This window comes from Gavia stellata, chromosome 1 (genome assembly GCF_030936135.1).
Source record: "Gavia stellata isolate bGavSte3 chromosome 1, bGavSte3.hap2, whole genome shotgun sequence".
NCBI lineage: Eukaryota > Metazoa > Chordata > Aves > Gaviiformes > Gaviidae > Gavia > Gavia stellata.
The window spans coordinates 22613878-22640125 of NC_082594.1; the positions used below are offsets into that span (position 1 = coordinate 22613878).

The 26248-nt window shown below is 36.7% G+C and overlaps 1 protein-coding gene across 2 annotated transcripts; it reads left to right on the top strand.

The window, feature by feature from the left end:
- Positions 1–350: 350 nt before the first annotated feature.
- WASF3 (WASP family member 3) lies at positions 351–25938 on the top strand. Of its 2 annotated transcripts, none has more exons than XM_009820330.2 (8): positions 351–483; positions 7576–7710; positions 11045–11198; positions 13277–13394; positions 19739–19914; positions 22795–23058; positions 24702–25072; positions 25781–25938. In XM_009820330.2, the coding sequence occupies exons 1-8, from the start codon at positions 351–353 to the stop codon at positions 25936–25938; spliced, it is 1509 nt and encodes a 502-aa protein (XP_009818632.1). The 2 variants fall into 2 exon arrangements, with proteins under 2 accessions (XP_009818632.1, XP_009818633.1); XM_009820331.2 differs by lacking the exon at positions 19739–19914 and adding an exon at positions 21769–21935.
- Positions 25939–26248: the final 310 nt, after the last annotated feature.

Sequence of the window (26248 nt, forward strand, 5' to 3'; positions counted from 1 at the left end):
CAAATGTGCGCTAAAGTCCAGTGATTCTGGTACTGGAGCACAGGTCTGTGTAGACAGTAAATCTTACATTTTTTTGCCTTCAATTTGGTGTACGTTATCTACATGCACTGTATCCTTCAGGCTTATCTGCAGTGTTCTTGTCATGTTCTGGCTTGAATGCATGACTTCAGTGCCTCAGTAGGAATTGTACAGTATCTTACAGCAGGAAGACTGAAGCAAGTGCTTTAAAAGAAGAAAGGTGAAGTATATTTTGTAGAAAAAAATTAATATGTGCTACACAGATTCATAGCTCTTAATTTCATTTTGGTAAATATAATACATATTTTTCTGTAAATTCCAGGTTGTGAGCCATGCCTTTGGTGAAAAGGAACATTGAACCACGGCATCTCTGCCGAGGAGCTCTGCCAGAGGGAATTACTAGTGAACTGGAATGTGTAACAAATAGTACCCTTGCTGCTATCATACGCCAGCTAAGCAGCTTAAGTAAGTATCTGTAACTTCCTGCAAGTATTTGATTCCTGATGAAAAACTGAATAAATGAAAAGTTTTAAGATGGCTTGTTTTAAATAGCAAAATTATGATGCAGGACATTGCTACTTATGTTATATAATAATATAATGCTGCTTCATTGCTTTTATGCTCTTTGAAGTTTATACAAGAGCCTCTCTAAGATTTACAAGTGTAAAAAACCAACCAACCAAACAAAAACCCCAAAAGCCCCCAAAACAACAAAAAAACCCGCCAAACCAAAAGAACCCCCAAACAGCCAGCAACAAAGAAACAACCAACCAAAAAACTATGGCATAGAAAACCAGGAATTTTTCTAAGGTGAGAGAAAGTGGTGCAGGAAACAAGACTAGCACTTGAGTTATTCTTGGCTTTCAGTTATACAAGAGGAAGCCAGCAGACTCTCCTGCCTCTTGGCATCAAGCGGCGCATTTGACTGAAATTTCAATTTGTTTTAAGTGCTAATATTTCTTAAGCCTTTTCTTTATGTATGTGTGTGATCAATTCATATGAATGAAATTCAGGACATACATCAAAAGAATGGCATTCACTGAACAAACCTATAGGCTACTGTTGAGGCAAGCTAGTGTCAGCTCCATATAGAGTAGCCTACGCAGCATGCCTGTCAGTTGACACCACAACTAGCAATTCTAGAAGCATGCCTGGAGTGCTTGCAAGAAGAATAATATTTCTTAATGAATGAGAAAAGAGATTTCTTCAGAGTGTGTTTAACAATCAGTAGCTGTTGTTTGTGCTGATAACTCTGGTTCTAGAAAAGAAATTATCGCTTCGTCAGTTTCTTCACTTTGTAAATGGAAATGGTTTAAGAATGTAAGAAAGTCTGTATGGAGTTTAGACTATGGGTCCCACTAAATTCAGTGTTCAGTTTGCGATGATAGGAAATAGCCTATGCCTAGAGAAAGAATACAAGAAACACAGCATGTTCCGCTTTCCAGCAGTCAGTGATTTAGGGATTTTCTGAACTGGAGGTCCATCTGAATCATCCTGTGTAACGAGCATTCATAAACCATTCATTTGTGGAATTGCTTAGATGTGTTCAAATAGGGATTGCACTTTTTTCTTGCCTAGTGACCTGTGACAGAATGTCCCACAGTAGAAGTTATCTGTTTCTTCCTTTTGTTACCTTCTGGTTCTTGAGTTATGAAAAATAATGAAAGGTGTTTTCATCTCGTGTATTTCTGTAATCATTTGTGATTTTGTTAAATCTTTATTGTGTTCTCCTAGTGGAATCTTTTCCAGGTTGGAGTGTCCTGATCTGTTAGTAGTCTTTGGATAGAAACCATTTTGTATTTCTGATCATTGTTATTTCTGCTTTGGATATGTAAGTTAGAGTATGTTGGGTTTTTTAAGGTGGAGTGTTGAGGACTTCAGATCATAATCAAAACAGACTTTTTCTGTTTTATCATTAGTTCCCTAAAAATTAATAGAAATTTGATTGCTGCTGAACATTGAGTTGATATTTTCAGAGAAGTTTCCAAGTGATTCTCTGCCGATTTAGTGTCTAATGTTATTTATAGTTAATCTGTGTTTTGTATTGTCATTGAGTTTCATTTACTGTTTTATCAGGCAGTTGCTCAGTATTGACGTCCTTAAGTTTTAGAAAATCGAGAAGAATGACTAGTATCTCCTAATTACATTCAAGGATATCTGATAAGACCTCATTTTGGTATTGTACAATGATCGCCAAAGTGTGGATAATACCCTTTTCACTTGTCTGACTTGCTAGTAATGTCTAGCTTTCATTGCTCCAGATTTGGTCTTGGGGCTAATCTGCCTGTTCCATTGCGTATTCAGATCCTCTTATGATTGTTGCTGAGGAACTGGCTACTTACACAATCCATATCCTGCAATTTTCCCTTAACGGATTTCTCAGGTCGTCAGAAGTATCTGTAGAAATCCCTAAAGTACTTTATTAGTGTCAAATTAAAGATCTATGCAAATAAATGATGCGTCTTTTGTTTTAACAGATGAATACATGGTATTTAATGAGTGAAGTCTACCACCAGGCTTGTCCACAGTCTAAAATCTGTAATGTTTGCAGAGGGTTTTTTCTGCAGACAGCATTTTTTTTCTTGCCTGTGTTTCAAGCCAGCTGGGAGCAAGGAAATGATCACAGAAAAATGGTGTACTGGAGCTAATGTAGTATGTCCTGCTGACAGCATCAGAGCTTGTTGGTGTTCCCACAGCTTGAAGCATAGAGAGAGCCAAGTACAGGTCTATCTTGCAGTCACACTGGTTTTTAATGTTGCACCGTCAGTTCAGTGTGAATTTTAAAAACTGGCAGATCTGTGCTGTTGCATACAAATTTAGCTTGCTTCTGCCTCTGCTCTTTTCAGGAGACATGAACAAGTTTCTATCCAAAGGGAATGTGCTCTCGGTGGAGGTTTTTTCTATTATGTCTTGGGATTTGGGTTTGTTTGCAGCCAGCTGGCTTGGAGTACAGGCAGAGTGAGCTGCGTTCTGTATGAAACTGTGCGCTTTTATATAAGGCAAAAGCTTGATTAGGGGATTCACTTCCATTTGGGAAGAGAGAATCTACTGGGGGGAGGACTAGGAGCATTTGCAGCCTGTATCTGTAAGTACCATGATGCTTTCCTAGTAAACACAGTCATGGAGCAAAGACTTTGAAGAAAGATTCCGCAAATTACTCTGTTACTTTTGGCAGTGGAGCTTGGTCTGATGGCTGCAGGAGTCTAGCCAGTGAAAAAAGCTGCTGTCTGCAACAGGATCTGTTGCACCATGATTGTGTTCCTGAATTTTGCATATGTGTATATATGGGGAAGGAATAATAAATTACATCTGATTGTTGTTGAAGAGTAAATATTAAAAAATGTATATGTACTCCTTTATTGAGCTTTTCTTAATTAGATTTCAGTCTGTACATCCATTGTGTTTCAAGTTGCATTACCACTTCTTTCCTTTCTGTGAATCTTTAAATGTTTTGTATTTTTGTATCTCTGGCTTCTCCATTCATTCAGATACTATCTGTCAGGCTGAAATCTTATTTCTACATGGGTATAAACCATCTGTACATGGGTACAGAGCTACTTTCTTTGACACATATGCAAGTTGATACAAAATGATTTTTTGCTGTACAATATAAAATGGAGGAAATGTGATCTGTGGGGACTTGAAGACTTGCCTTCACGCAGAGAGCCATGTCCAACTTGCTTCCTAGTATTTTCTTGGGTAGATTGGCCATTGGCTCAGAGATTCACTGGTTTGCATGCAGGCCTGAGCACACTGCATCCAGCTTTGTGTGACTGTGCTCTTTACCATGGTTAAACCAGGTTGAGTTGGGAAGTTTAGCTTTTTTGGCATTAGGTATTGCCCTGGAGGTAGTAGGAGGAGGCATATAACAATCAAGACTTGGTCAGTAACAGCCTACCACTTTTGCTTATTTAAAAAAAAAAAGGGGGGGGGGGGGAAGAGAAAGCATGATTCTGATGCTAATTAATACAGTTAAAAATGGGTGGGTGGAATTACTGTTTTCTGCTCCATGTTGTGATAAAATGGTCATGTCCTGGGTGAATTCCAATTTACAAAACACCAGCTAGTTCTGTGGGACTTTTCAGTCCTTACCTAGGACCCTGAGGATGGCATTAGTGCAGCACTGGCTCCCTTTGGGGCAGTGCTAGTGTCATCTTTCTTCCAGTGTCTTGTAGAACTGACACCTGAATGCCAGGTGATGACATTGCTCTACCTTTTCTCTTTGGCAATGCATGTTCATGGTAAACATGGAAAATTGTAATCCTTCTAATACACTGTACATCTTTCTATTAAATTGAATGTGTTCTTCCATGTACTTGTGCTGTGGAACAAGGAATGCAAACGAAAGATGTACTTTTTAGACTCAAATATGTGAAACGAAATGAGCCAAAGTAATAAAGACTGGGTTTCCGGTCTTCAGACAAGCCAGCACCATTGTTGAATTCCTCTTCTGTTACAGCACCGAGCATTTTGACTGCTGACAAAAGACACCTTTGGGGGCAACATATTCGGTGTGTTAATGCACACCTTTTTATGCAGTATGTGAAAATCAATTGTAACTAATTCAGGTGGTGTCTAGTCTCTGCTAGAGATGTTATAAACTGATGTGGCAAGATGATGTTTCATGTAATTACTGTAGAATTTGGGTAGAGGTATTATTTCAAATTTTTGTGAGACAGTCATCTCCAGAAATGTCTCACAATGCTTGGAAACTTATTTTGTCAGCAATCAAATATACAGCTCTATGAAGATGACCTGTGGAAGTGCTAGAAAGAGGCACTGTTACTTGACATTAAAACCTATTGAGAGGGGGGGTTTTGGTGAGGCAACATCATGACTAAATTTCTCCTCAACTACTTCTGTGGTTGGAGGGAGCCTGAAAAGGAAAGACTGCATAATTCCTTTGGTTTTTTTAAAATTAACATTTAGGTTGCCTGTACATTGGGAAGCACCTCATGTTTTTAAATGACTGTCTTATAGTACCAAAATCAGCTCTTAAGTTGAAAGATACATGCTTGTAACTTCAGATCGCTTTTTCTGCTTGTTTCTGTATTGTTAAAAATCTAATTTAAAAGATGGTAACATAGAAGACACTAGAGAACTATTACTTTCTTTCTAAAACTTACTGTGTCATGTTAATCAGAATAGCGTGTTCTATTAATGCTTTACCATGTCACTGTTTTTACTGTCAGGAGTGACAACCTGTCTTTCACTTGTTTTAGAGTAGTGAGTGTTTAAAAAAATATTTTTTTCAATACTAAAAGTATGTTCCCACAAATCAACTTTATGACTTATTTTGCCTCCTGAAAGATAACTGACAAGCACCTGTCTGCTTGACTTCTCTAGGGGCGATGTGTTTTAATCCTAGAATGTGGCAGTCCTCCCTCAGCAGGCTGATTTCAATATATTAACATAAACTAACATCCATTAAAAGTTACTGATGTTTTGAGCACTGAATACTGGTGGCTGAAGAATGTAATACCTGCTTTATTTAGCTGAAGAGTTGAAAAGCTCCACAGTTTGGAATAACCTCTTCATTTGCAGCAACTAAATCAAATGGGGATTGTAATTGAATCTCAAATAGTTGCTGGGAAGCACTTAGAGAACACTTTCAGCGTGAAGGTGGTTGAACGCTGGCACAGGTTGCTCAGAGAAGTTGTGGAGCCTCCATCCTTGGAAGTGTTCAAAACCCAACTGGACACAGTCCTGGGCAACCTGCTCTGTCTGACTGTGCTTTGAGCGGGGAGTTGGACTAATGATTTTCAACCTCAACTATGCTGTGGTTGTATGATTTCTGTTTTGGAGGGGGAGGAGATTAAGAGCAGGTAGGCAGCACACGTTGCCTACCCACCTTCCACACATGTATGAAGCAGAGCTTGGATACACCAAAATATCTAATATTTTGGGTTAGTTATTGGCTGATCTTATGCTTAGTGAAGAAATCTATTACTGGTAAGAGTCCTCCACTAAAAGCAAGGCAATCAAATTTAATTTTTTTCATTTGTAATTCACAAACAGTGCTTTCAGATATTGTTGTGGTGGTGGTGGTGTTCTCTTCCCCCCAAGTAAATGATCCAAGGAAGGGGCAGATCCTGTTGACTTCCTAGGTGTGGCTATTTTTTACTTTGAATTATGGTCTCCAGATGTTCACAGGAGGGGGTCTTGACTGAAATTTTCATTGCATCTGTACTCTTCTTTGTAAAGTATTAAGGTTGGTTATAGGACCCAACTTAATGTCAACAATTGCTGTTCTTTTTGGAAGTCACTGTCATTTACGTGGTTAATACACATTCCATATTGTTCCAACTATTGGACAAAGTTTCACTTTCCCCCTCCCCTCCATTTCTGCTCTTCAGACTCATCTTGATACAGGTCATAACAAGATGAATTTAATTCAGAACTATGGTTTTAAAATTTATTTTTGTTCAAAAAGCATGGTTCAATGCAGGAGGCAAGATTTTGGTTTTTGCACGGAGAACTGATGGAGTGTGGATGTCTTCGGAGAAGTGTTGGCTGCAGAAATTGGGGGGGAGATCTTAAATGAAGCAGCGGTATCTGGGTAGGAGGGACTGAGACAGAAGTTCTGTCAGTTGAGCGAGCAGGAGCAATGAATTTGGGTGGAATCTGAAATTTGTAGGGAAGTTCTGGGGCAGGAGAAGTGTTAAAATTGGGGATTCTGATCCAGAGTGGTTGAGAGGTTCCGACTGGGGCAGGAGGAGAGTGAACTGTGGATGAGGATGCCTAGTACTTTGGGAGGTGGGAGGTCTAGGGAAGGAATGGGCATGCACAAGGATCTGTGGACCAAGAGGGGATTTGGTTTATCATGTGGCACTCCTACCCTAAAAGTGCTACAGTGAACAGGGCATGAGGCTGCAGATCTGAACTTGGGCTATTCACTCTCATTAGTGATTGAGAAAATACGGCACCTGAAAGGGAGGTTGAAAAGGTTGTAGGCTCCTCTTTTGTGCTATATCAAGTCCAGACTGGCCATGAGTAAATATGGTCAGTGCTGTCTTACTCAGTCTCTCAAATGACTCCAGTGACAGCAACATGTATACAGGGAGCATTTGTAGAGGTAAGTGAGCTGCCTTGCGTGAGGATCCTGGTTTTTATGTTTCACTTTGCCTTCATTTTGATGTTGGCTTGTGCTTATGCTTATAATTAAATCTTAATGACTATGGATTGCAAGATTCTAGATTTCAAAATTTACTTCAGAAGCTTTTACAGACAGCAGTAACTTTGGGCATTTATTTTCATCACAGAGGCAGGTTTTAATTATCAGTTGTGTGTCAGTTGGCAGTAGTTCAGCTACATAAGGATTAAAATTTGAAAGTCTTCCTGTTCAAGTAGAAGACTAACCAGGCTTCAGGCAGCATTTATGGTGTATTTTGAGATTTTTGTACAAATCTGTTGTCCAGAATTTTGCTGAATGACAAACTGCGCTGTTATAAACCTACAGCTAATGTGTTTTATTATAATGTCATGATATTGAAGCCAGTTGTCTTGTGTTTTGTAAGCCTTTAGCAAAGGGATTTCCCTGTCTATTTTCTTACACAGGCAAACATGCTGAAGACATATTTGGTGAATTGTTTAATGAGGCCAACAGCTTCTACATCAGAGCAAATTCCCTTCAAGACAGAATTGATCGTCTTGCTGTCAAAGTTACCCAGCTGGATTCAACAGTGGAAGAGGGTAGGTAATTGCATGAAAGCATTGATCCAGAAGTGATGTTGATAAGACCACAGTATTTAATTACACAACAATCTCTTGTCTTTTCAAAGTAATCCTGAACCGATATTTCATCATCTTCTCTCAGTAAGGCAAGCTAGGAATAATCATGTTAGCAGAGCGAGGAAAAAATATTCTTGAATTGTATAACTGTCTTCATTTTTGACTTAGTGTTACTTCAAGAAGCTCCCGTAGTAATGGAGCCATTAAGCTGCTTTTTTTACAGGGAAAACTTTTAGTTTGTGAGCGTAATAAATCAGAAGTGAATAAATCTAGACCTTACTGGAAATAAATCAGAATATTGGAAAAAATTTGAGACAGTAGATCTGTTTGTTTATTTCAGGGTAGGGTGGTCACAAACTATATTAGTAGTGTCTGTTCTGCAGTCATCTAAGATCTTCCAGTACTCTTTACCTAAATGAGGCACTGTGTGTTTGCATCAACTAGGTGAAATTCTCTAGGGGGTTCTAGTCACTAGAAACGGTATTTCCTTTAAAATGCTGTTACATCCTCACTTGCTTATGTGTTTAGTCATTCACTGCATAAATACACAGTAAAACCAAAGGATTTAAGTAACATTATTACGTTGTTCGGAAGCATTTATTTGGGTAGGTAAAACATGTTTCTCTGTCTAGGTCTAAAAGCTGTAGTGTGCATGTTTGTTTCATGTTCAGTTACACGTCTGAGCCAGCCACTGCATGTATGCCCTGTTTAGATGATTCCTGACATTTAATAAAATGTAAAAGCTTGTTACATCAGGACAATAGTGTAATATTCACTCAGTAGTTAATGCTACTTGTGATACATTTAATAGTACTATTTATATGGTTTATAGATCATATTTAATATTTATATTTGTATAGTTTATATAGTATATTTAATACTACTATTAATGTCAATATTAAATGTTACCGTTGATATTTAATAGTGTAGTATTTAGCCTTCCATTTTTAGCTTGTTACTGTCTGAAGATTATTACATGTCTGATTTTTCTTTCTCTGCTTTTGGGACATGTTAACTGGTAGACTATCACAGTTGATACTAGCACCTTTCTTTTGCTGTCTTAAAGGTCAAGAGATATATGTAAACATAACCTAAGCTATTATGGGGTCACTCTTCAGGTTAGTTTTTGAGGCATGTTGTGGTAATATGAGCAAACTAGATAATATTCACACACCGTACTTGCTCTGTGCTGAGGTGGATGATGTCAGTCTTCATGACTTTAAGGCCAAAATTTTTGGAACCATAGTCCTCATCAGAGGTTGTTTTTGCTTTTGTTTCTTTTTTAATGTCTCATTTGTATTATGCAATACCTCCTGGCTAGTTTCTAGAGTTTGGAGAGTAATTAAAAGCAGCCTATTAGAAAGGGAAACTAGTATATGGACTGAGAATTTAATTAGATTTTATTTTAAATTGACAACAGTTATTACTCTTGCATTGCTAATTGTCTTTCACATTAATAAGCTGTATATACAAACTGCTGTCACTTTAGTTTCAGTAGGAAATTTTATTAGCTATTTCACTGTAGAAGTTGAAGTCTTTATAATAATTCATTGTACTGTTGCTAATACTAAATATATTTCTGGGTAGCTTAGGCATTTAAGAAAAATGTCAATTGCTAGGTTGATTTAACAAAACTTCAGATTTAATTGCGTCAGTGATTTCTTACATTCTCAGGTATAGCTAATATATAAAATATTTTTATATATATGCTATATATAACTAATACTAGAGTTGAAAAACATTTTAAAATAATTGAGGTTAGGTTTTCAAAAGCATATAAATGGGTTTTGTGCTCTTTTGAATGTCTTCTTTCAAAGAATGATGTAACAATTCAGATATATAAATCTGAAAAAATTGCCTGAAGTACCTTACTGTTTTACTTACAGGCAGGTTTAAATAGAAATTAATTTCTCAAAAATGTTGTTTTGATACTTCAGATGATGTGGATGGGGCAATGACAATTTGGAATGAAATATTCTATTTCTAATTTTTTGCTATTTTAAAAGCTACGGAAGAATCTAGTGTTCTTGGAGTGAGAGGCAAGACCTCAGCACAGATAACAAAAATAGTTGGGTAGAGAAGTCTGAGTGGGATTTGGTTTCCATCATGACAAAGCATAACAGTGTACCTGACAGGGTGTGTTTCAAACTTCATGCCTTTCTGGTTTTGCAGGTCATCAATATATTAAACTTTTGCCTGGTACTGTTCAGTTACCATGTGAAATTCTCACAGTTCTTGAGACTCAATAAATTAGACGAATGGGCAAGAAATATTAGATGAAATGTCAATGGGAATAAAAAGAAAACAAGCCAGTGCATTTTGTTTGCACTACTCCTGCAGCTTACACTGTTGTAAAACAGTTGAACCAATTAAAGAAATGGTTAGTGTCATTGTAGACAAGCCAGTGAAGACTGCAACGCTCTGTTCAACTGCAGTCAAAAACCTGTATTTCAGGTTGCCTAAGAATGGAAGATAATGTGGAGAGCTTACTGCCATTTTAAATTTATTGGTATTATCTGGATCTTTTTAACAATGGTCACTCCATCTCAGGAAAATTTATATTAAGAATGAAAGTCTTGCTAAAAGTGACAGGAACAATTAAAAGCAACTTAAATCTTTCATTTGAAAAGAAAAAATGAAAAGGCTAGTATTGCTTCCCCCAGAACTGTGCACCTGAAAAGATAAAATGGAAATATGTTACTGGACTGTATAAAGACGACAAGTATTTGTCTCTATAGAGAGATGAGGAAAACTCAAGATCAAGGGAAGTTCAATTATATGGAAAGGTTTTGGAGTGGAAAGATGGTAAAAGATGTGTAACTCTTTCTCTCAAAGGAGGTTATGGAGGCCATAATTTAATTAAACTTAGAATGGGGTTGAATATGTATGGATACTACATGTAATTATAAAACATGCTGTGTCAGAAGAATACCAGACCTGTGTTTCAGGTTTGAAGCCAGTCTTTCTGCTATTAAAGTCCAGGTTAAACTTCATTAAAAGGGGACATCATTGAACATCTGCATGTGACAGGATTCTTGCATCATCTTCCAAGACACAGTCCATGGTGCATTATTTTAAGTGAGGTTCTGGACCAAGTGGGACTTAAATCTGATTTATTATGGTAGTTCTTATATGCCTTTGTGCTTAAATATTATGATTATGCACTAAAGAAAATTCTTTCAGTTTTTCTTCTATATTTTGCAGAAGTATTTTAAATAGCTGGTGTAAAATGGACTTTGTTTATACACTTATGTTAATTTCAGACCTGTGATAAATGTATTTTTGTTTCTAACAGTATCATTACAGGATATCAACATGAAAAAAGCATTCAAGAGCTCAACAATTCAAGATCAGCAGGTAGTTTCAAAGAACAGCATTCCTAACCCGGTGGCTGATATTTATAATCAGAGCGACAAACCACCACCTCTGAATATTCTTTCACCTTATAGGTATGCAAATATTCATTGTTTACGTTCTTGTACTTAGCCCTTTATCTCCTAGTTGTATGAAGACAATAATTACAGCAGAAGGGAAAAGCTGTATTGGTTATTGAGATTTATTTTTTCAGGGACTTCTCTGTTCATGGAAACAAAAATTGCTATTATCACACTTAAAATCATAAGTTGTACCTGACAAAAATCATCGTATTTCAACATAAGTGCTACATGGCAGCACAGGATCAGAGAATAAGGGCCATTGATTATGTAAAAAGTGAAAAGAAAATTAGTAATATACTAAACTGCTTTCTTTGGTTCATTTATCCAGAAAGCTGGATTTGTTGCTTTTGCCTTCCCTCTGTTGTCCCTCTTCCCCCCCTCAACATTACACACATGTGCACACACCCAATCTTTACCTTTTTTTTTCCTGGTTACTTGTGAATAAAAGAGCAGCAAGCAGGACTTTGTTTCCTGTTTTCTTTTCTTGTTTCCTTTAAGTTTATTGTTCATGAAATGAATATAATTTTTCTGCCTGAAGGGTTGTGGACAACACGTTTTTGCTGCGTCCTTCAACTTTTGAGAGGTACTAGATTGTGAGGTATCTGTATAAAGCAGGCACTTAGTCTGCAGTAAATTATTTGAATTTTTTTAGGAATGACATAGCAGAGCATTTGCAGTGTATCTTATTTTTAAGAGCTTTTACTTGGAAGGTAAAATTGTTAGATTTACAGCTGAAGGACACGTTTTTTGCCACTGCTACAGATAATGGTGCTGTTTGATTGTTTATAGGCATCCAGTTAGCAAGCGTTGTTATTGATCAGCTGTTCTGCACAGCTATATCCTAATACGTATCTGGATGACAGTGTCAGTGACCTTTATTGTTATTCCTGTTTTATTAGGGATACTATAGTGAAATCTACTTAAATTCTATTTCTTGCTATGTCTTTTACATCTGCTGAATTTGAAGTATTTCTATTTGTCTTGGACAAAGCTTAAACAAACTTCAACTTGTAGTCTGACCAAAGCTGCAGGGGTGGAAGAGTGGCCCCAGTATCCCCTTCAGTAGGTTAGATGTTTGTAGCAAGGAGATGAGGCAAACAAAAAGTAAGGGTTTTACGTCTGTATGACCAGACAGTATAAAAGATCTGCTCTCTGTACCCTGCTCCAGCAGTTGTAAGGTTTCAGTGTGCTGGATCGCTATTGCTCTTGATCTTGCTGGTAGAAATTAGTATTCAGCTGCCATCAAAATTTACCCAGGAAGAAATTAGGATCCACAGCCAAAAGGGACTCCGAAGGATACAAGTTTAGCAAGCTAGAGTGATTCCCCCTACACCCCCTTCCTTTCCAGGAGTTCAGGATATTAGAAGATTCCTTATGTCCAGGTCATGGGGTAAAATTAGGATTTGATAGCATACCTTTTTTTGTGGCTTCTTAGTCTGGGTGACCCTGACTCATGCTGCCAGTTGGACCTGGCAAACGCAGATCAGCTCTGTCTCAAATCCTCCTAGAATAGTCTGATAGGATTCAACCATGCAGTTGCCACCCCTTTCCTAGCCCTTCCCCTAGTTAGAAGCGTCCCACTGAGATTAGTGAATGCCTTGTGCTTCCTGTCATAAGGGCAAAGGTACTCAGACCTACCTTGTTCCTAAATTCAGATCTTAAGATCCATCTGGATTAAGCCAAATACTCCTTTTCCAGGTCTTTTGAGACAGTTGAGTTGCATTGTTAGGCTCCTCTGTCCCCTACACATGCTGTCTTGGCACTGATCTTCATGTGGCACCAGTGGATTTCCTCTGGTGAGCCAGCTGATGCAGGAGCCTGGTTGGCTCCTGTTGAGCTGTGATGAAGCATAGCCTGGGGAGTGTGCCTCCCAAAAGACACTGGATTCCACCCCTTTTCCCCTGAAATTCTTGGCATGAATCAAGTCAATTGTGAGCTGTTAACTACCAAATTAGTGTCCAGTACACTTGGCATGCTGTCATCCTATAATGCAAAAAAGATGAAGCTTGGATGATCATCGAAGGTGAGTTTTAGTGGTTTAAAAAATACTAATTCATATTTGCTTAACGTTTCTTCCACTGTATTTCCAGGGATGATAAGAAAGATGGATTGAAGTTCTATACCGATCCTTCCTATTTTTTTGATCTTTGGAAAGAAAAAATGTTACAAGATACTGAAGATAAGCGAAAAGAAAAGAGGAGACAAAAGGTAAAAGCAGAAACATAATAGCAAATGTATGTATTACAATTTTGTGTATGGTTGTCCAGGCATAAAAATTGCTAGGTCATACTTAGTTTGTGTGCATGGAAAGACTATTCCTTTTTATATGTGGCTGTAGATTTAGTTGGTTGTTTTTATAGCTTATACTGTCTATTTTAAGAAATTGGCAAATTGAAGTTTAGGAGTACTGTAGTTTCTTCCAAGATGCTTGCTTTAATCCTTTGCCAGTATCTGCTTATGAGTACTCAGCAAATGGCCTTGTTGTGCTTCAGAAAAAGACACTGTGATTGGGGGGAGGGGGAGGAGTTTGAATTATGGTTTCCTTTATTTTCATAGGTTGTTTTTTTATCCAGCAACATCAACTCCTGTAGCAAAACATGGGCTTATGCAGAAAGAATATTTTGTTGGGCTTTTAATTCCTTGATAGTAACTCTTCACTTTTCTACACCTGTTACAAGTTCATAAGATGATAACACACAGCAAAATTATTCTGTGGTTCAGCAACAAGAAAATACTAATTTTAGAGGAAACAAAGAATATTACTTCTAAGTTTAAAACAAACAAAAAAGGCTTTTTCATAGAAAAGTGTCTTCAGTCCTTCTGGAATATCTTCAGCAGTTTCATCCAAGCTGTGTGTTCTGATGCAATCAAGATTTTCTTAATTCTTAGTTTTGAATGAAGAAATTAGTCGCTACTACTGCAGTTTCTTTGCTGAAATTTTTTTTTAACAAATCTGAGGGCTTTTAAGATTTTTGAAGACAATTTTGGAAAAAAAGGAAGTGATGAAGGAAAGTTTGAAGCAATGACTGCCTACCTTATCTGGCAGAAGGTGCCCTTCTAGATAGGTTCAGTGAGAGATAAGGGATTTAAAATAAAAGGAATCCAAACAAGATCCACAGACTGTTCAGAGGAAATAGAAGGAAGCTCCTTAGTTTTCAGTGTGTATGTACACATATGCATATATCATATTAGTGTGCATAGATAAGCAGGTATCATAATATATCAGCATATATACACATGTATTATACACATGTGTATATACCTAATGTCTAATATGTGAATGTATATGCTAATGTATATTTGTGTATATACATCATATGTATAATAAATGTGTATATGTATGCTAATATATGTGGTACCTGCTTAGAAATCTTATTGTAGGACATGACTGGAAAGCTTTACTATTCTGTTTTTATAAAAATTTTATTAATTCCTTGTTCCAGTTGCTAGACAAAACCTTCAGATGACAATATTTTAAAACAAAGCATGAAGACTTGGTTTAACTAAAACATTTCATGAATTCATGATTTTAAAAGTGTTGGAAGAAATAAATCAGGTGTTCCTGTTAGGAGTATGAGTAAAAAATGTTCTCTGTTTTGACAGGTATCTCAGTATTGAAATATTAAATAGATTTGAAAAGGCCAAGTAAACATTTTCAGTAGAAGGTACTGTCTAAAGCAAAGTATTGGAAAATATTCACTTGCTTATTTGTATAATTGTATACAAATGCATAGGCAAGGTTACAATTCCACTGTATTCTCAGTATGATAAGGCACAGAGCTGATTAAAAGACTGGAGATAATTAAAGCAGCTTGCTTTCTCTGGTTTAGTTTTTTTAAATTTCATTCAGTATTTCTTTATGAAAAAATATATAGGGATAATTGCACCCTTTGGGGTTTTTTCCTCCCACCTTTTTCCCTTCAAATTTAGATCTTTTCACTAGTGAGAGGGATAAAAAGAAACTGTCACAGAATCATAAAATCGTTTAGGTTGGAAAAGACCTTTAAGATCGAATCCAACTGTAAACCTAACACTGCCAAGTCCACCTCTAAACCATGTCCCTAAGTGCCTCATCCACACGTCTTTTAAATACCTCCAGGGATGGTGACTCAAGCACCTCCCTGGGCAGCCTGTTCCAGTGTCTGACAACACTTTCAGGGAAGAATTTTTTCCTAACTTGCAATCTAAACCTCCCCTGATGCGACTTTAGGCCGTTTCCTCTTGTCCTATCAGCTGCTAAATTTTTCATTCTGGTTTAATATTAAAAAGGGAAAAAATACAAAAGCTTTTTTAAAAAAATTATAACAGAATATTGCTTGAACATTTTTTCATAGCTTTAGAGAGATTTTTACAAAACCACTTTATATATAAACTTGCTTTTAGACTATATTTTAGGCTGTACATCTCGCTTATTTCCGTCCATGGTATAGTTTTTGTAAATTTTAATTGTCTTATTACAGTCTACAAACCAGATGTAAAATGTGCTCAATTCGAAATCATGTAGGATTGTAGCCATACATCACAGAAATACCCCTTGATAAATTCTACCTGAAGTGCTATTTGATTTGATTAAATATATTACAAGACCAACTAAGAAGAAAGCAGCATAGGTTTGAGTTTGCATGGATAGGTTTAAGGTATAATCTTGTGACAGGAAGAAATCTGTTTTTTAACTTTTCAGAAGCTGGTGTGCAAATGAGCTTTTTATCATCTGGAACCTTTAGAGAGCTGGAGGGTTTGGGTGAGATGTTTCACAGGCACCATTTGTTCCACAGGTTGCTTAACAGACTGTCATTTTCTTTTGTTCTTGTCCTTACGATAGCAGTGACCAGGAATGAATCCAGAGCATCTATTAACAATTTTGTGACTGAAGTTGTATTTTGAATCTACTAAGTGAGAATTCCTTAAGCAATCTGTACCCTTCAGAAGCACAAAATACAAAAGTTGTTGAGAAACTGCGCAGGTGAAATAGATGTGTATTGTTTAGCAAATTATAAGCTAGACATCCAAATGCGGTCCTACTCAGCTGATGAAATATAGCTGGTTTTTAGCCTCAATTTTTTCAGGTGGTCAGTGAAGCCCGAGAGTACTCCTTGCACCAGAGAATCCGTTTTCCTATATTATTTTGGTAATTTGCCTTAAATGCTTGAGCTGTTGCGACAGAAGGTTTGTGAGGAGTTTTGGTTTCCTGTCTGCCTTCAGATATCATAATTATTTATTGTTTCTGCATTCAGTTGTAACTGAAGAAATATAACACAGGCTTTCTCTGATTTGGCTCTTTCAGGTGAACTTCTCCAAAGAATACTGTAATTTTAATTCTTTAAAATCTGTGGTGTTGTCTCTTTTTTTTTTACTGTCAAGCTTTCAGTAGGTCAGTGCCTAAGAGTTCAATGAAGTTAGTTTTGACTTTTGCATTGAATTCAGTAATATTCTGAATTCAATGACCATAGTAGACCAGTTGTTAACCATTGGTTAACCAAAGAAAAGTTGTTCTGCTTTGCTTTTTATTGTTCCCCATTTTTTTCTGAGGAATGATTAGTCATTTAAATAAGTAGAAATCTTTAAATTTGGAAGGCTTGTATTTCAAAAATGATTCTTGATTACTTGTGATTGATAGGATATTGTAAATTTCTGGAGTCAGAAAAATACTCTAGGCTCATGCTTCCAGTTTTTTTGGAAGTACTGAAAATACTTGCTGAAGCTACTTGCTGTTACTAGCGCTAATTCTTTATTAAGATGCTTGAAATATCATTTGCTAACTCTTGATGCAAATATCAAACTTAACTCAACCCTGTTTGAGGGCTCTAATATGTTTGTTGTGTTTGCTGAAATCACTTCCTGCCGATAGCCGAATGATATAATTGTTTTCTGGCTTAACCTACAGCATCCACTTGTCTGCCACAGCTTCTGTTACATTTGGTTAAAGGAAGTATCTCTTCTTAATATTGCTTAACTTGCCTAATAAATATTTCTAACTGTAGTTATTTTGAAAGGTTTCACCTCCCCTAGAGCTCCGTTGTCATTGCCCTAGGTACTAAACTAGAGCTGTCACCATTGTTTGTCAAGGCAATGAAAGTATAACTGGAACAACTTAAAACTACTCTATTAGAGGTATCTGTAGTTAGAGGTATATACAGTTTTGTCAACTGCTGGTGATTAGCCTGCCCCACTGCTTTGGAAGAAATTAAATGTTTTAGAGATGTATTTGTATAATATTTCATCCAGAAATCAATACCAGTAGAGCTTAGTATTGTTTGAGTAAAAAGGGTTCCAGTATATTTATTCATTAGCACACTTACAGATGCTGGTCTGGAACAACCTATCCAACTGAAATCTGATCCAATGAAAGCAAACTAAGCTTTGTGTTTATCTCCTGTTGTTTATTTATACATGCATATGTATTTACCTTTTTCATAAAAAACAGTTATAGCTTTAAAACCAAACTTTTAAATAAGTGATTTTGTGTAAGCAGTCACGTTAGCACTCTTGACTGTGCAGGAATTGTATCAAAATTATTATCTTCCAAGGAGCATCATCATCGTCAAAAGGCAGATATTTACTTTATCTAGAAACTTGCATCCTCTAAGGGTCAAACTACGTATTTCTTGCAAGTTTCTCTATGAGAAGAAAAAACTAAAGCATATTTTCAAAAGGCTTACTTGTACTTTCGTCTCAAATCTAGCATGATTTAGTAAGAAAATCTTAATAAATGAACGAGGATAAGAGTCACAAATTAAATTAAATTTTTGCCGCAGTCAAATGAAAAAGACCCATGTAAAGCCTTTAACAAGCATATATTCAACCATGGCAATAGCAAGACTTTATTTAAAACAAAGCATGGCTGAATCTGTCTCCCTTCTCCTCAGATTCCTGTATTGGAAAATTTTTATGTGAAGAAGAGGTATTAAAGGGGAAAGTAAAGCCTTGCATAACCTGCATAAAAAAAAGGGTGTGATTCTAAAAAGTTTGGGAAGGAAAAAGATTTTATAGGAAGTAATTAAGAACCAAGGTGATGATCTTTACTTAACATGAATCAGATCAAAAATCTACTCACTGCAGGGGCCAGGAATGAGCAAGTGTTTTCAGAACATTTGGATGTTGAATTTAAAAAGACTTTTCTCTGTCATTCTTAATGCTAGCAGGTGTGGATCAGCAGGTCCCTCATATGGACATGCATGAACAAGCAAGAGATCCAAAACAAGGGCAAGCAAGCCATTTGATAGATTATTGTTAGTTGTATAATGCCAAATACATTATTTCAGAATTATTTACTCAGTGCTGTTTGACAGTTGGAGTAAAATACCTGTGTTCATCTGTGATGTGCCTTTTTTCTTTTTGGTGAGACTGGCTTTCCAACTATTATCCCTTACTTTGAAGGTAGAGATTCCGTAATAAAAGGCTTGCATATCAGCATTTTACCGAACTCTTCTCTAAATACAGTTGAATATGACTGCATTCTCAGAGTATCAATATAATTCTTTCCTGAGAAACTATTTTTCTAGCAGCCAAAAACCTAATACCAACTTATTAACAGATAAAACATGTTTAACCTATTTATGAATTGGTATTGTAAGATGTGGCCTCTAGAGCTGATTAAAAAACAATATATAATGCCCTTATAAATGTTGATAAAAAGAATAGCACATAAATACTCTTCTCAGTTTTGAGCAAAGTTGTTTATTTCTCTGCTGAAGCACCAATATGGATTTTATCATCATACTGAGTAGTCAGAGGTAGGTGAGGATGACATTTCGGAGTTGTGAAAGCATTGAGTTCTGCTATTAGGAGAGCTTACTGATAGATAAACACTGACATTGATTGGGCCTGAAACTATATAGAAAGATTTTAAAAAACTAAACCGACTGATTTGTCATGAAGCTACCAAGCTGTAATATATTACTGGCCTGAATATTACTGACACGTTGCAGAGAGGATTATTGTAATTTGTTTTTATATAAGATAATGGGAAACAATGATGAGGAAAAACTAGGAAGAATTTCAGTAGTTAATCAGATCTAAGGAGGGAAAGGAAGTTAAAACAGCAAAAAAAAAGATTTCACATAGAAACACTTCCCTATTTCACAGTCTAACTTTTCCATACTTCCGCGAGGCCTCAGGTGATTGTGACCCTAACGAATAGCCAAAATAACTCTGAGCATTTCTAACACATTCTCATAAGATTGATTTGCAGGAGAAGGAAATTAGAAGTGCTTCAGGATGGTCTAAATAAATGACAAATGATGTCAGAAGAAGTTAAACTTTCTGGCTTTTAAAATCAGTTGCATTTCTGTCTGTATTGGGAAAAACAGTAGGTCTGTAGCACACCAGCACATGCATCCTACAGAAGAAGGGCAAAGCAGCAGTCTTACTACTAAGGAGGTTCATAGCTTAAGGAGATATTCTCATTTTCAGTGCAGAAAAATTTTATGAAGACTTGGCTTCATCTGTAAATCTGGTCTTATTTTCATGCACTCTAACTGCATTTTAACCAGCTTTTTTCCTTTCCTTTTTTTCTCTCTTTGCATGCTTTATTTCTTTTGTTTGAACATTAGGAGCAAAAGCGTATAGATGGCACCACCCGTGAGGTGAAAAAGGTTAGAAAAGCCAGGAACAGACGCCAGGAGTGGAATATGATGGCATATGACAAAGAGCTTAGACCTGACAACAGGTTGTCTCAAAGTGTGTACCATGGAGCATCTTCCGAGGGATCACTGTCCCCAGATACTAGGTCTGTTTACAGCAAAGCTATTTGTTATACCACAGTTGTACATTCAGAAATACTGAGTAGAATTAGGTGTTTTTATAGGCTGGGAACAGTTAGAAGGGACGAAACATATGATGCATGTTTTAAAGTTCTCAAAATTATTTTAAAGCACAAATAACATAAATTCTGAAATTATTTTTTTCTTTCTTCCTCAGCTTCAGATGAGCATTTTGTCATGATAATGTTACGCACTGTAGTGAAATAAGTGTTTGCTGTATACTTTATATTTGATCTTGTAGTCGTAGCTGCAAAAGCATTTAAATCTGTCTTTACTAGATAATGTCAGTACCTCTTCCTTCATGTCTAGTTTGTTGAATGTTACACTGCTGATAGCTTAATAAATATTTTTCTGTGATCAACTCAGGCATACTTTTGCCTCTGACAGAATGCTTTAGTGGGGGAACAGTTCAGCTTTATCGATGTTATGTTTGTCTAAAAAGCAAACTACAAAACCAGATGCAAGATTATTGCTTGAAATAGCAGAAATCTCTGCTTAGAGACACACAGCAGAATACACCTTCATTGTCTGAGATTCCCTTTGAGCTCAGTGGGAGTTACATTCTCCTGGTGTGCACAGAAGTCTGAGTTTGTCACTAAGCTGGTCTCACTAGAGGATTTTCCCTCTTAATTTATTTCTCTGTCTGTCATGGTTAATTGCTAGCAGTAATGTTAGGAATAAATAGAATCTGCTGGAAAAAGTGTGTGACAATTTAGTGTTTAAATTGTTGAATGGTAGGTTGAGGAAGCAGCCACCACTGCAGAAGTGTAGACTGATATCTTTAGTTTACCATCCAGTGGAGGTTAATTAAAAAAAAATATAAAAAAAAAATCTACTGAGAACTTTGTATATGTAATGTTTTGGTCTTTGTGAAGAGTAACCATCTTGTAATTGAAACAAAATTAAAGACAATGGCTACTGCTGTTTCAATAATATATTCAGACCCCCTCTCTCTGTCTAAAATCCTCTAATCACCAATTTTCTTTTTTACAGTTTCTAACGCAAAACGTTGTCTCCTGTTTGTCAGTCTGTAATGTTTCACTAAGACTATGCTTACCATAGGTTGATCTGGTAAAATGACATTGGTGTTCAGCTGTCAAGTACAAGATGTGGATTTTTTTCATCATCTCAGAGTTCTGCCTTTCACGCATTTTGAGTCTTTTTCTGGCCTTAACGTGTTGCTTCCAGGATTCCTGAGTTTAAATAGTCATGTTGAAGTGATTTGTTTTTCTATCCCAGCAATGTCAACACGCATTTGTCTGTTTGCAGATATCTGTAATATTTGCAATCTGTAGGATTTTTTTAAGCAGAAATTATAGGATGCATCATTATATTGGATATAGATGTTGTGGTATGACATATCTTTTACATATATAAGCCTTTCAAATGTTATAATGAATAGAGAACTTTAAATTTCAGTGAATCAAATATCAGTGATTGAATCCTGAAATCTGTGTTTTACATGCATGAAGGGTTTATTTTGTGAGTGGTAGTGAGAGTGAGAGAAGGCTTTCTATTTTTTTTTATCTTGGGGTAGTCTTAGCTGTAAGAACTAAGCTATAAAAAATCCCCATACATAGAAATAAGTACTGGTTTCAGAAACATTTTTATGCTGACAGCTACTGCATGAGCAGTGTTTTATAAATAAGGTCCAAAAGAAGTGTATTTGGTTATATTGTGGTGATTCTTTAATGCTAAAGTTAAAAAAAACCCTCATGCTTCTCGTTTGCTAATTGTAAGACTTATGCATTAAACATTGACATCTGAGTGTCCAGGCTGTGGTGATTTACAACGTATTTGTTATACTTATTGTACTTTAGAGAGAGAAACACAAGCTGAATCCAAACAGAAACCAGCAAATTAATGTGAGAAAAGTAAGAACAAGAAAAGAAGAGTGGGAGAGAAGGAAAATGGGCATTGAGTTCATGAGTGACGCAAAGAAAATGGAGCAGGCAGGAAGCATGAAAGAGGACAAAATGCCCAAAGGGTTTGTCATTTTGTTTTACTCAAAGCCCTGGCTTTTTGTTGCTTACCTTGCTTCCAGTCTTACAGATAAGTGCATCAGTTCACTGTGTTCGCTAAAAGCCAGGCTGCACAATTGTTCATTACTAAAACAACTATTGGCACTAATGGGATGAAGAGACCCTTTTGCTCCCTCTCTTGGGCTTGTTTGACAGAGCATCCTAGACTTTGTATCTTTATGAACTCTCTGCTCAACTAATACTTACATTTCCCAGTTTCTCTACGCCTTTCCAGCAAAATTAATTGTGCAAACAAAATAAAAAGTGTTTTCTAACTTTTGAAATTGGTTTTCTCTGCTTTGATAAAATATATTCTTCTGCATAATTGTGAGTGCTTGCAGTATTGCTTTTCTTTTTCTGCTGCTGTTGTTAACTTAAGGCAAGCCTGATAAATATTATTTCAAACAATGGACTGTTAAAATCATTGGTAAAAACTATGCCTCCTTGTGGCTACTAAAGAACTCTAAAATCTAGAGAAAGCTCTAAATTTTTTTGCCTTTTTTAAAGTTTATGTTATAGCAGAACATTCTGCATGCAGCTAGTATGCTGAAATATTGAAAACATTCCATTTCAGTCCTTTTATGCTGACTTGTCAGACTAATTTATTTTCAAGTCATGTTAAGCTGAACCATGATTTTTTTTGTTGCATTTGTTCTTGTGCTTTCTGTGGACTTAAAAGGGAATGGTGCTTCATAATCAGGGAGTCCTGTTGCAAGAAAAAGAATTCTAATTGCATTCTTTTTAGCTTTTCTTGTGAACTATTTAGATAATACCGTGTTACATTCACATAATCTGTTCTTCTGCATCCATTTACTTTAATTTTAGGTCCCATGCATCTGATGTTACAGATTATTCTTACCCTGCTACTCCGAATCATTCCCTCCATCAGCAGATAGCAATGCCTTCATATGGAACAGGAGATGGCCCACAGTACATGGCAGCATCCCAAAGCCATGAGCATGAATACAGACCACCTTCCACCACTGTACGACATGCTACTTTAAACAGACCTCAGCAACCACCTCCACCACCACCCCAGCCTTCAGAGGGCCAACATAGCTCAGTACCTGTGGTACCAGCAGAATATGGGTAAAACTCCTGATTTATTCCAGTGGATTCTTGACAAAACTAGAGGGATGCATGTTTTTCATAACCATCACAACGTATCATGCATATACACAAAAAGACCCCAAATCCATTACTTATCTCCCTGGGGAGGACAGAAAAAATTGACATAATTTCTATGCATGAACTGAATTTAAGTGAAGTGGTGAAATGTGATGTATTGAATGTGTATTGTGTGTATTGAATGTGATGAAGTCAATATGCTTGTAAAATATTAAGGGTTCCTAATATAATATTAAAAATTATAAATTCCTTTGAAGTGGAAAATAGTTACAGCATAATTTGAATAATATTTTAAACTTCAGGAAATGTGCAGAAAAAGTGTTGCTGAATGTGATAAACGTGGCAGTCTGTGTTGCATCCCTGAAATGACTTTTTAAAGGAGCTTATGACAGAATTGGAAGGGATCTCCGCAGACACAGAATCAAGTTCCCTGCTACCACAGACAACTCCATAATTCAATACATGAATTTATCAAAATCCTGTGTAGCTATTTTGTCTGAATGCATTCTGAAGGAAGGCTTGCTCTGGAGCACTGGCTCTCCAATAGCAAGAAAACATCTGTTTTCTAACCAGTCTGTGCCTGTTTGGTCTTTTACTTAAATAGCTTAAACTTTGAAGTTGTAACCCCAGGAAAGTTGTAATTGTTCTTGCCTGTGTCATTTTAAACTAAGCAAGCCAAGGTTTTTCAGCCTCACTTGATGCATCCTAGGATAGCATTTGCCGATTCATGACTGTATCATGCTATAGATGACTCAGTTATGCTACGATTGACTGCTCCAACTTGCATTTTCTCTGTTATTTCCAGTTTATAACAGAAATACTTGTGCTTAGTCCCCAGGTACATGACCATTGTCAGTGTATCACAGTTGTCATACATTGACATGTATCCCTGAATGCCATCAGTAACTTTCCTTTAACTCTTATCTCCTATATCTAGTTCTTTACCTACTTCATAACCCTTTTATTAATTCCTATTTTTTCTGCTTAAGAATTTTTAATGACATTTTAACAAATGAATTGGCTCTTCCCTGGTCTTCTCTTTTTAAAGTATCAATCAAATGTATCAATTTAATTAAATAATATTTAAATTGATAAACTTGACTAAAGAAGCACATGAGATGCATGAAATACATTTAGGTAAATCTTTCTATTCATACTTTCTGTTGTCCTCCATTCCTGGCTTTTTTACTATCTCTTAGTATTTGTTCTAACAGTCAGTCTTCTGTGGAAGTGATACACATAGTCTACAGTTTTCTTGGTCCCTTCTTCATCATAGGCATTGTACTTAATATTCTCACAGAGTAGATGTTTAGTAACAAATATAGCTTTACACTTAACTAGGCAGGAGTATTAAGGTAAAATCTCACTTTGTGGAGTGCTGAAAGGACACTGCCTTTAACTTCATCATCATCTGCCTTAAATCTCAGTGTATTATCAATATTTGACAATTCGTATGTTTATAATCACTTGCCTATTTAACTCACCAGTTTAAATTCCTTTTGATTTTTGTTTTAGCTGAGGTTGGATGAGAGCAGTTTAAGGGGTGATGATTGTGTAAGTCCTAACTCTCAATGCATGAAATGTTTTTGTTCTGTTTTATGTAGGATGCTTCCAGCTCAGATGGTGGATTATTACAATCCTACTGGTCCTCCCCCTCCTCCTCCTCCCCCTATGATTCCTTCAGCACAAACTGCATTCGTTAGTCCCCTTCAGCTTCCTGTGCCACCATCCCATTCTGGACTGGTGACTGGCTCTACGTATGCAGCTACTCATCCTCCTCCTTCTAGTGGGCTTGTTGTCACTGCTCCTCCTCCTCCCGGCCCACCTCCTCCCCCTCCAGGCCCTCCTGCTACCGGTTCATCCCTGTCTTCCTCCCCAATGCATGCTCCTCCAGCTACGGAGGCAAAACGTCACGAACCTGCACAGCCACCAATAAGTGATGCACGGAGCGATCTTCTTGCTGCCATTCGAATGGGTAAGTGGACACTGAGTTTTAGCTATTTCTTTTTTTTCAGTGAAAGCACTGTGATTTCAAGTGATCTGAGTTCATGGCTTCTGTTCCCAGCTGGCCAGAATATCATTAAGACTAGTTAACCACAGGTACCATGCACCTATTCTAACATGTCAACCCTGACTTTGGATTTTTTCTAATGCCTAAAGATGTACAGCTTTGTCAAACATGTTCTAGTGTTTGTGTGGACACAATCAAACAGTACTTGTGTTCATTATGTAAAGTAGCCAGTAGATGTACATGGATGTTTGGCTCTGTTCAGAAGAACTGAGTTATCCAACACCAGGCTTCAGCCCACTGATTTTTTTTTTTAACCAGTGACTAATGTCTGTTGCTGACTTTGCTTACAATATGGAGCTCTAGGTCTAATGGTATTTCCAAATACAATTATGAAAATTTTCTTATTCAGATCAAAAGGAGCCATACAGTCGTGAATATTTAGTTTTAACATATTGTTGGCAGTTTCAGAAGTGTAGAAGTATTCGGTCTCTGTGGATGGATTCCAATCTGCCTTTTTTCTTTCTCTTCCTTGCTCAGGGAGGCTCTCTAACTCAATGGTTCGGGTTTTTTCTTCTTCCTGAATATATTGTTAGAATACAAAAAACTCACCAATAACAGTATGAAATTTAAAGTATCTTGTGCAGAAAACTTTGAGAGTAATTGTCTCTACAGGAATTCAACTGAAAAAGGTGCAGGAGCAACGTGAGCAAGAAGCAAAACGAGAGCCTGTTGGAAATGATGTGGCAACCATCCTTTCAAGACGCATTGCCGTGGAATACAGTGATTCCGATGATGATTCAGAGTTTGATGAGAATGATTGGTCAGATTGAACCTGGTTCAAACCCAGTGGCAAATTCATGAAATACTTGGCTTCAGTGATTGCTTTCTTAGCAAGATGTGAAGGAGGACGTTGACATGTACTAAGGCTAGTGATCGAAGTACTAAAATTGAATTGGTATTATTCAGAATGCTGTAGCTTAGCAACTTTGGTAATAATGATGTGATTATGCTTATGCAGATCAAAACTTGTCTTACTTTCAGTATTTACCGCATAATACTTAAGTGCCACTAAATGTAGCAAATCATGTGCTGCATGCAAAATATGCTGCAGTTGTTGCACTGTTACAGAACCAGCATTTT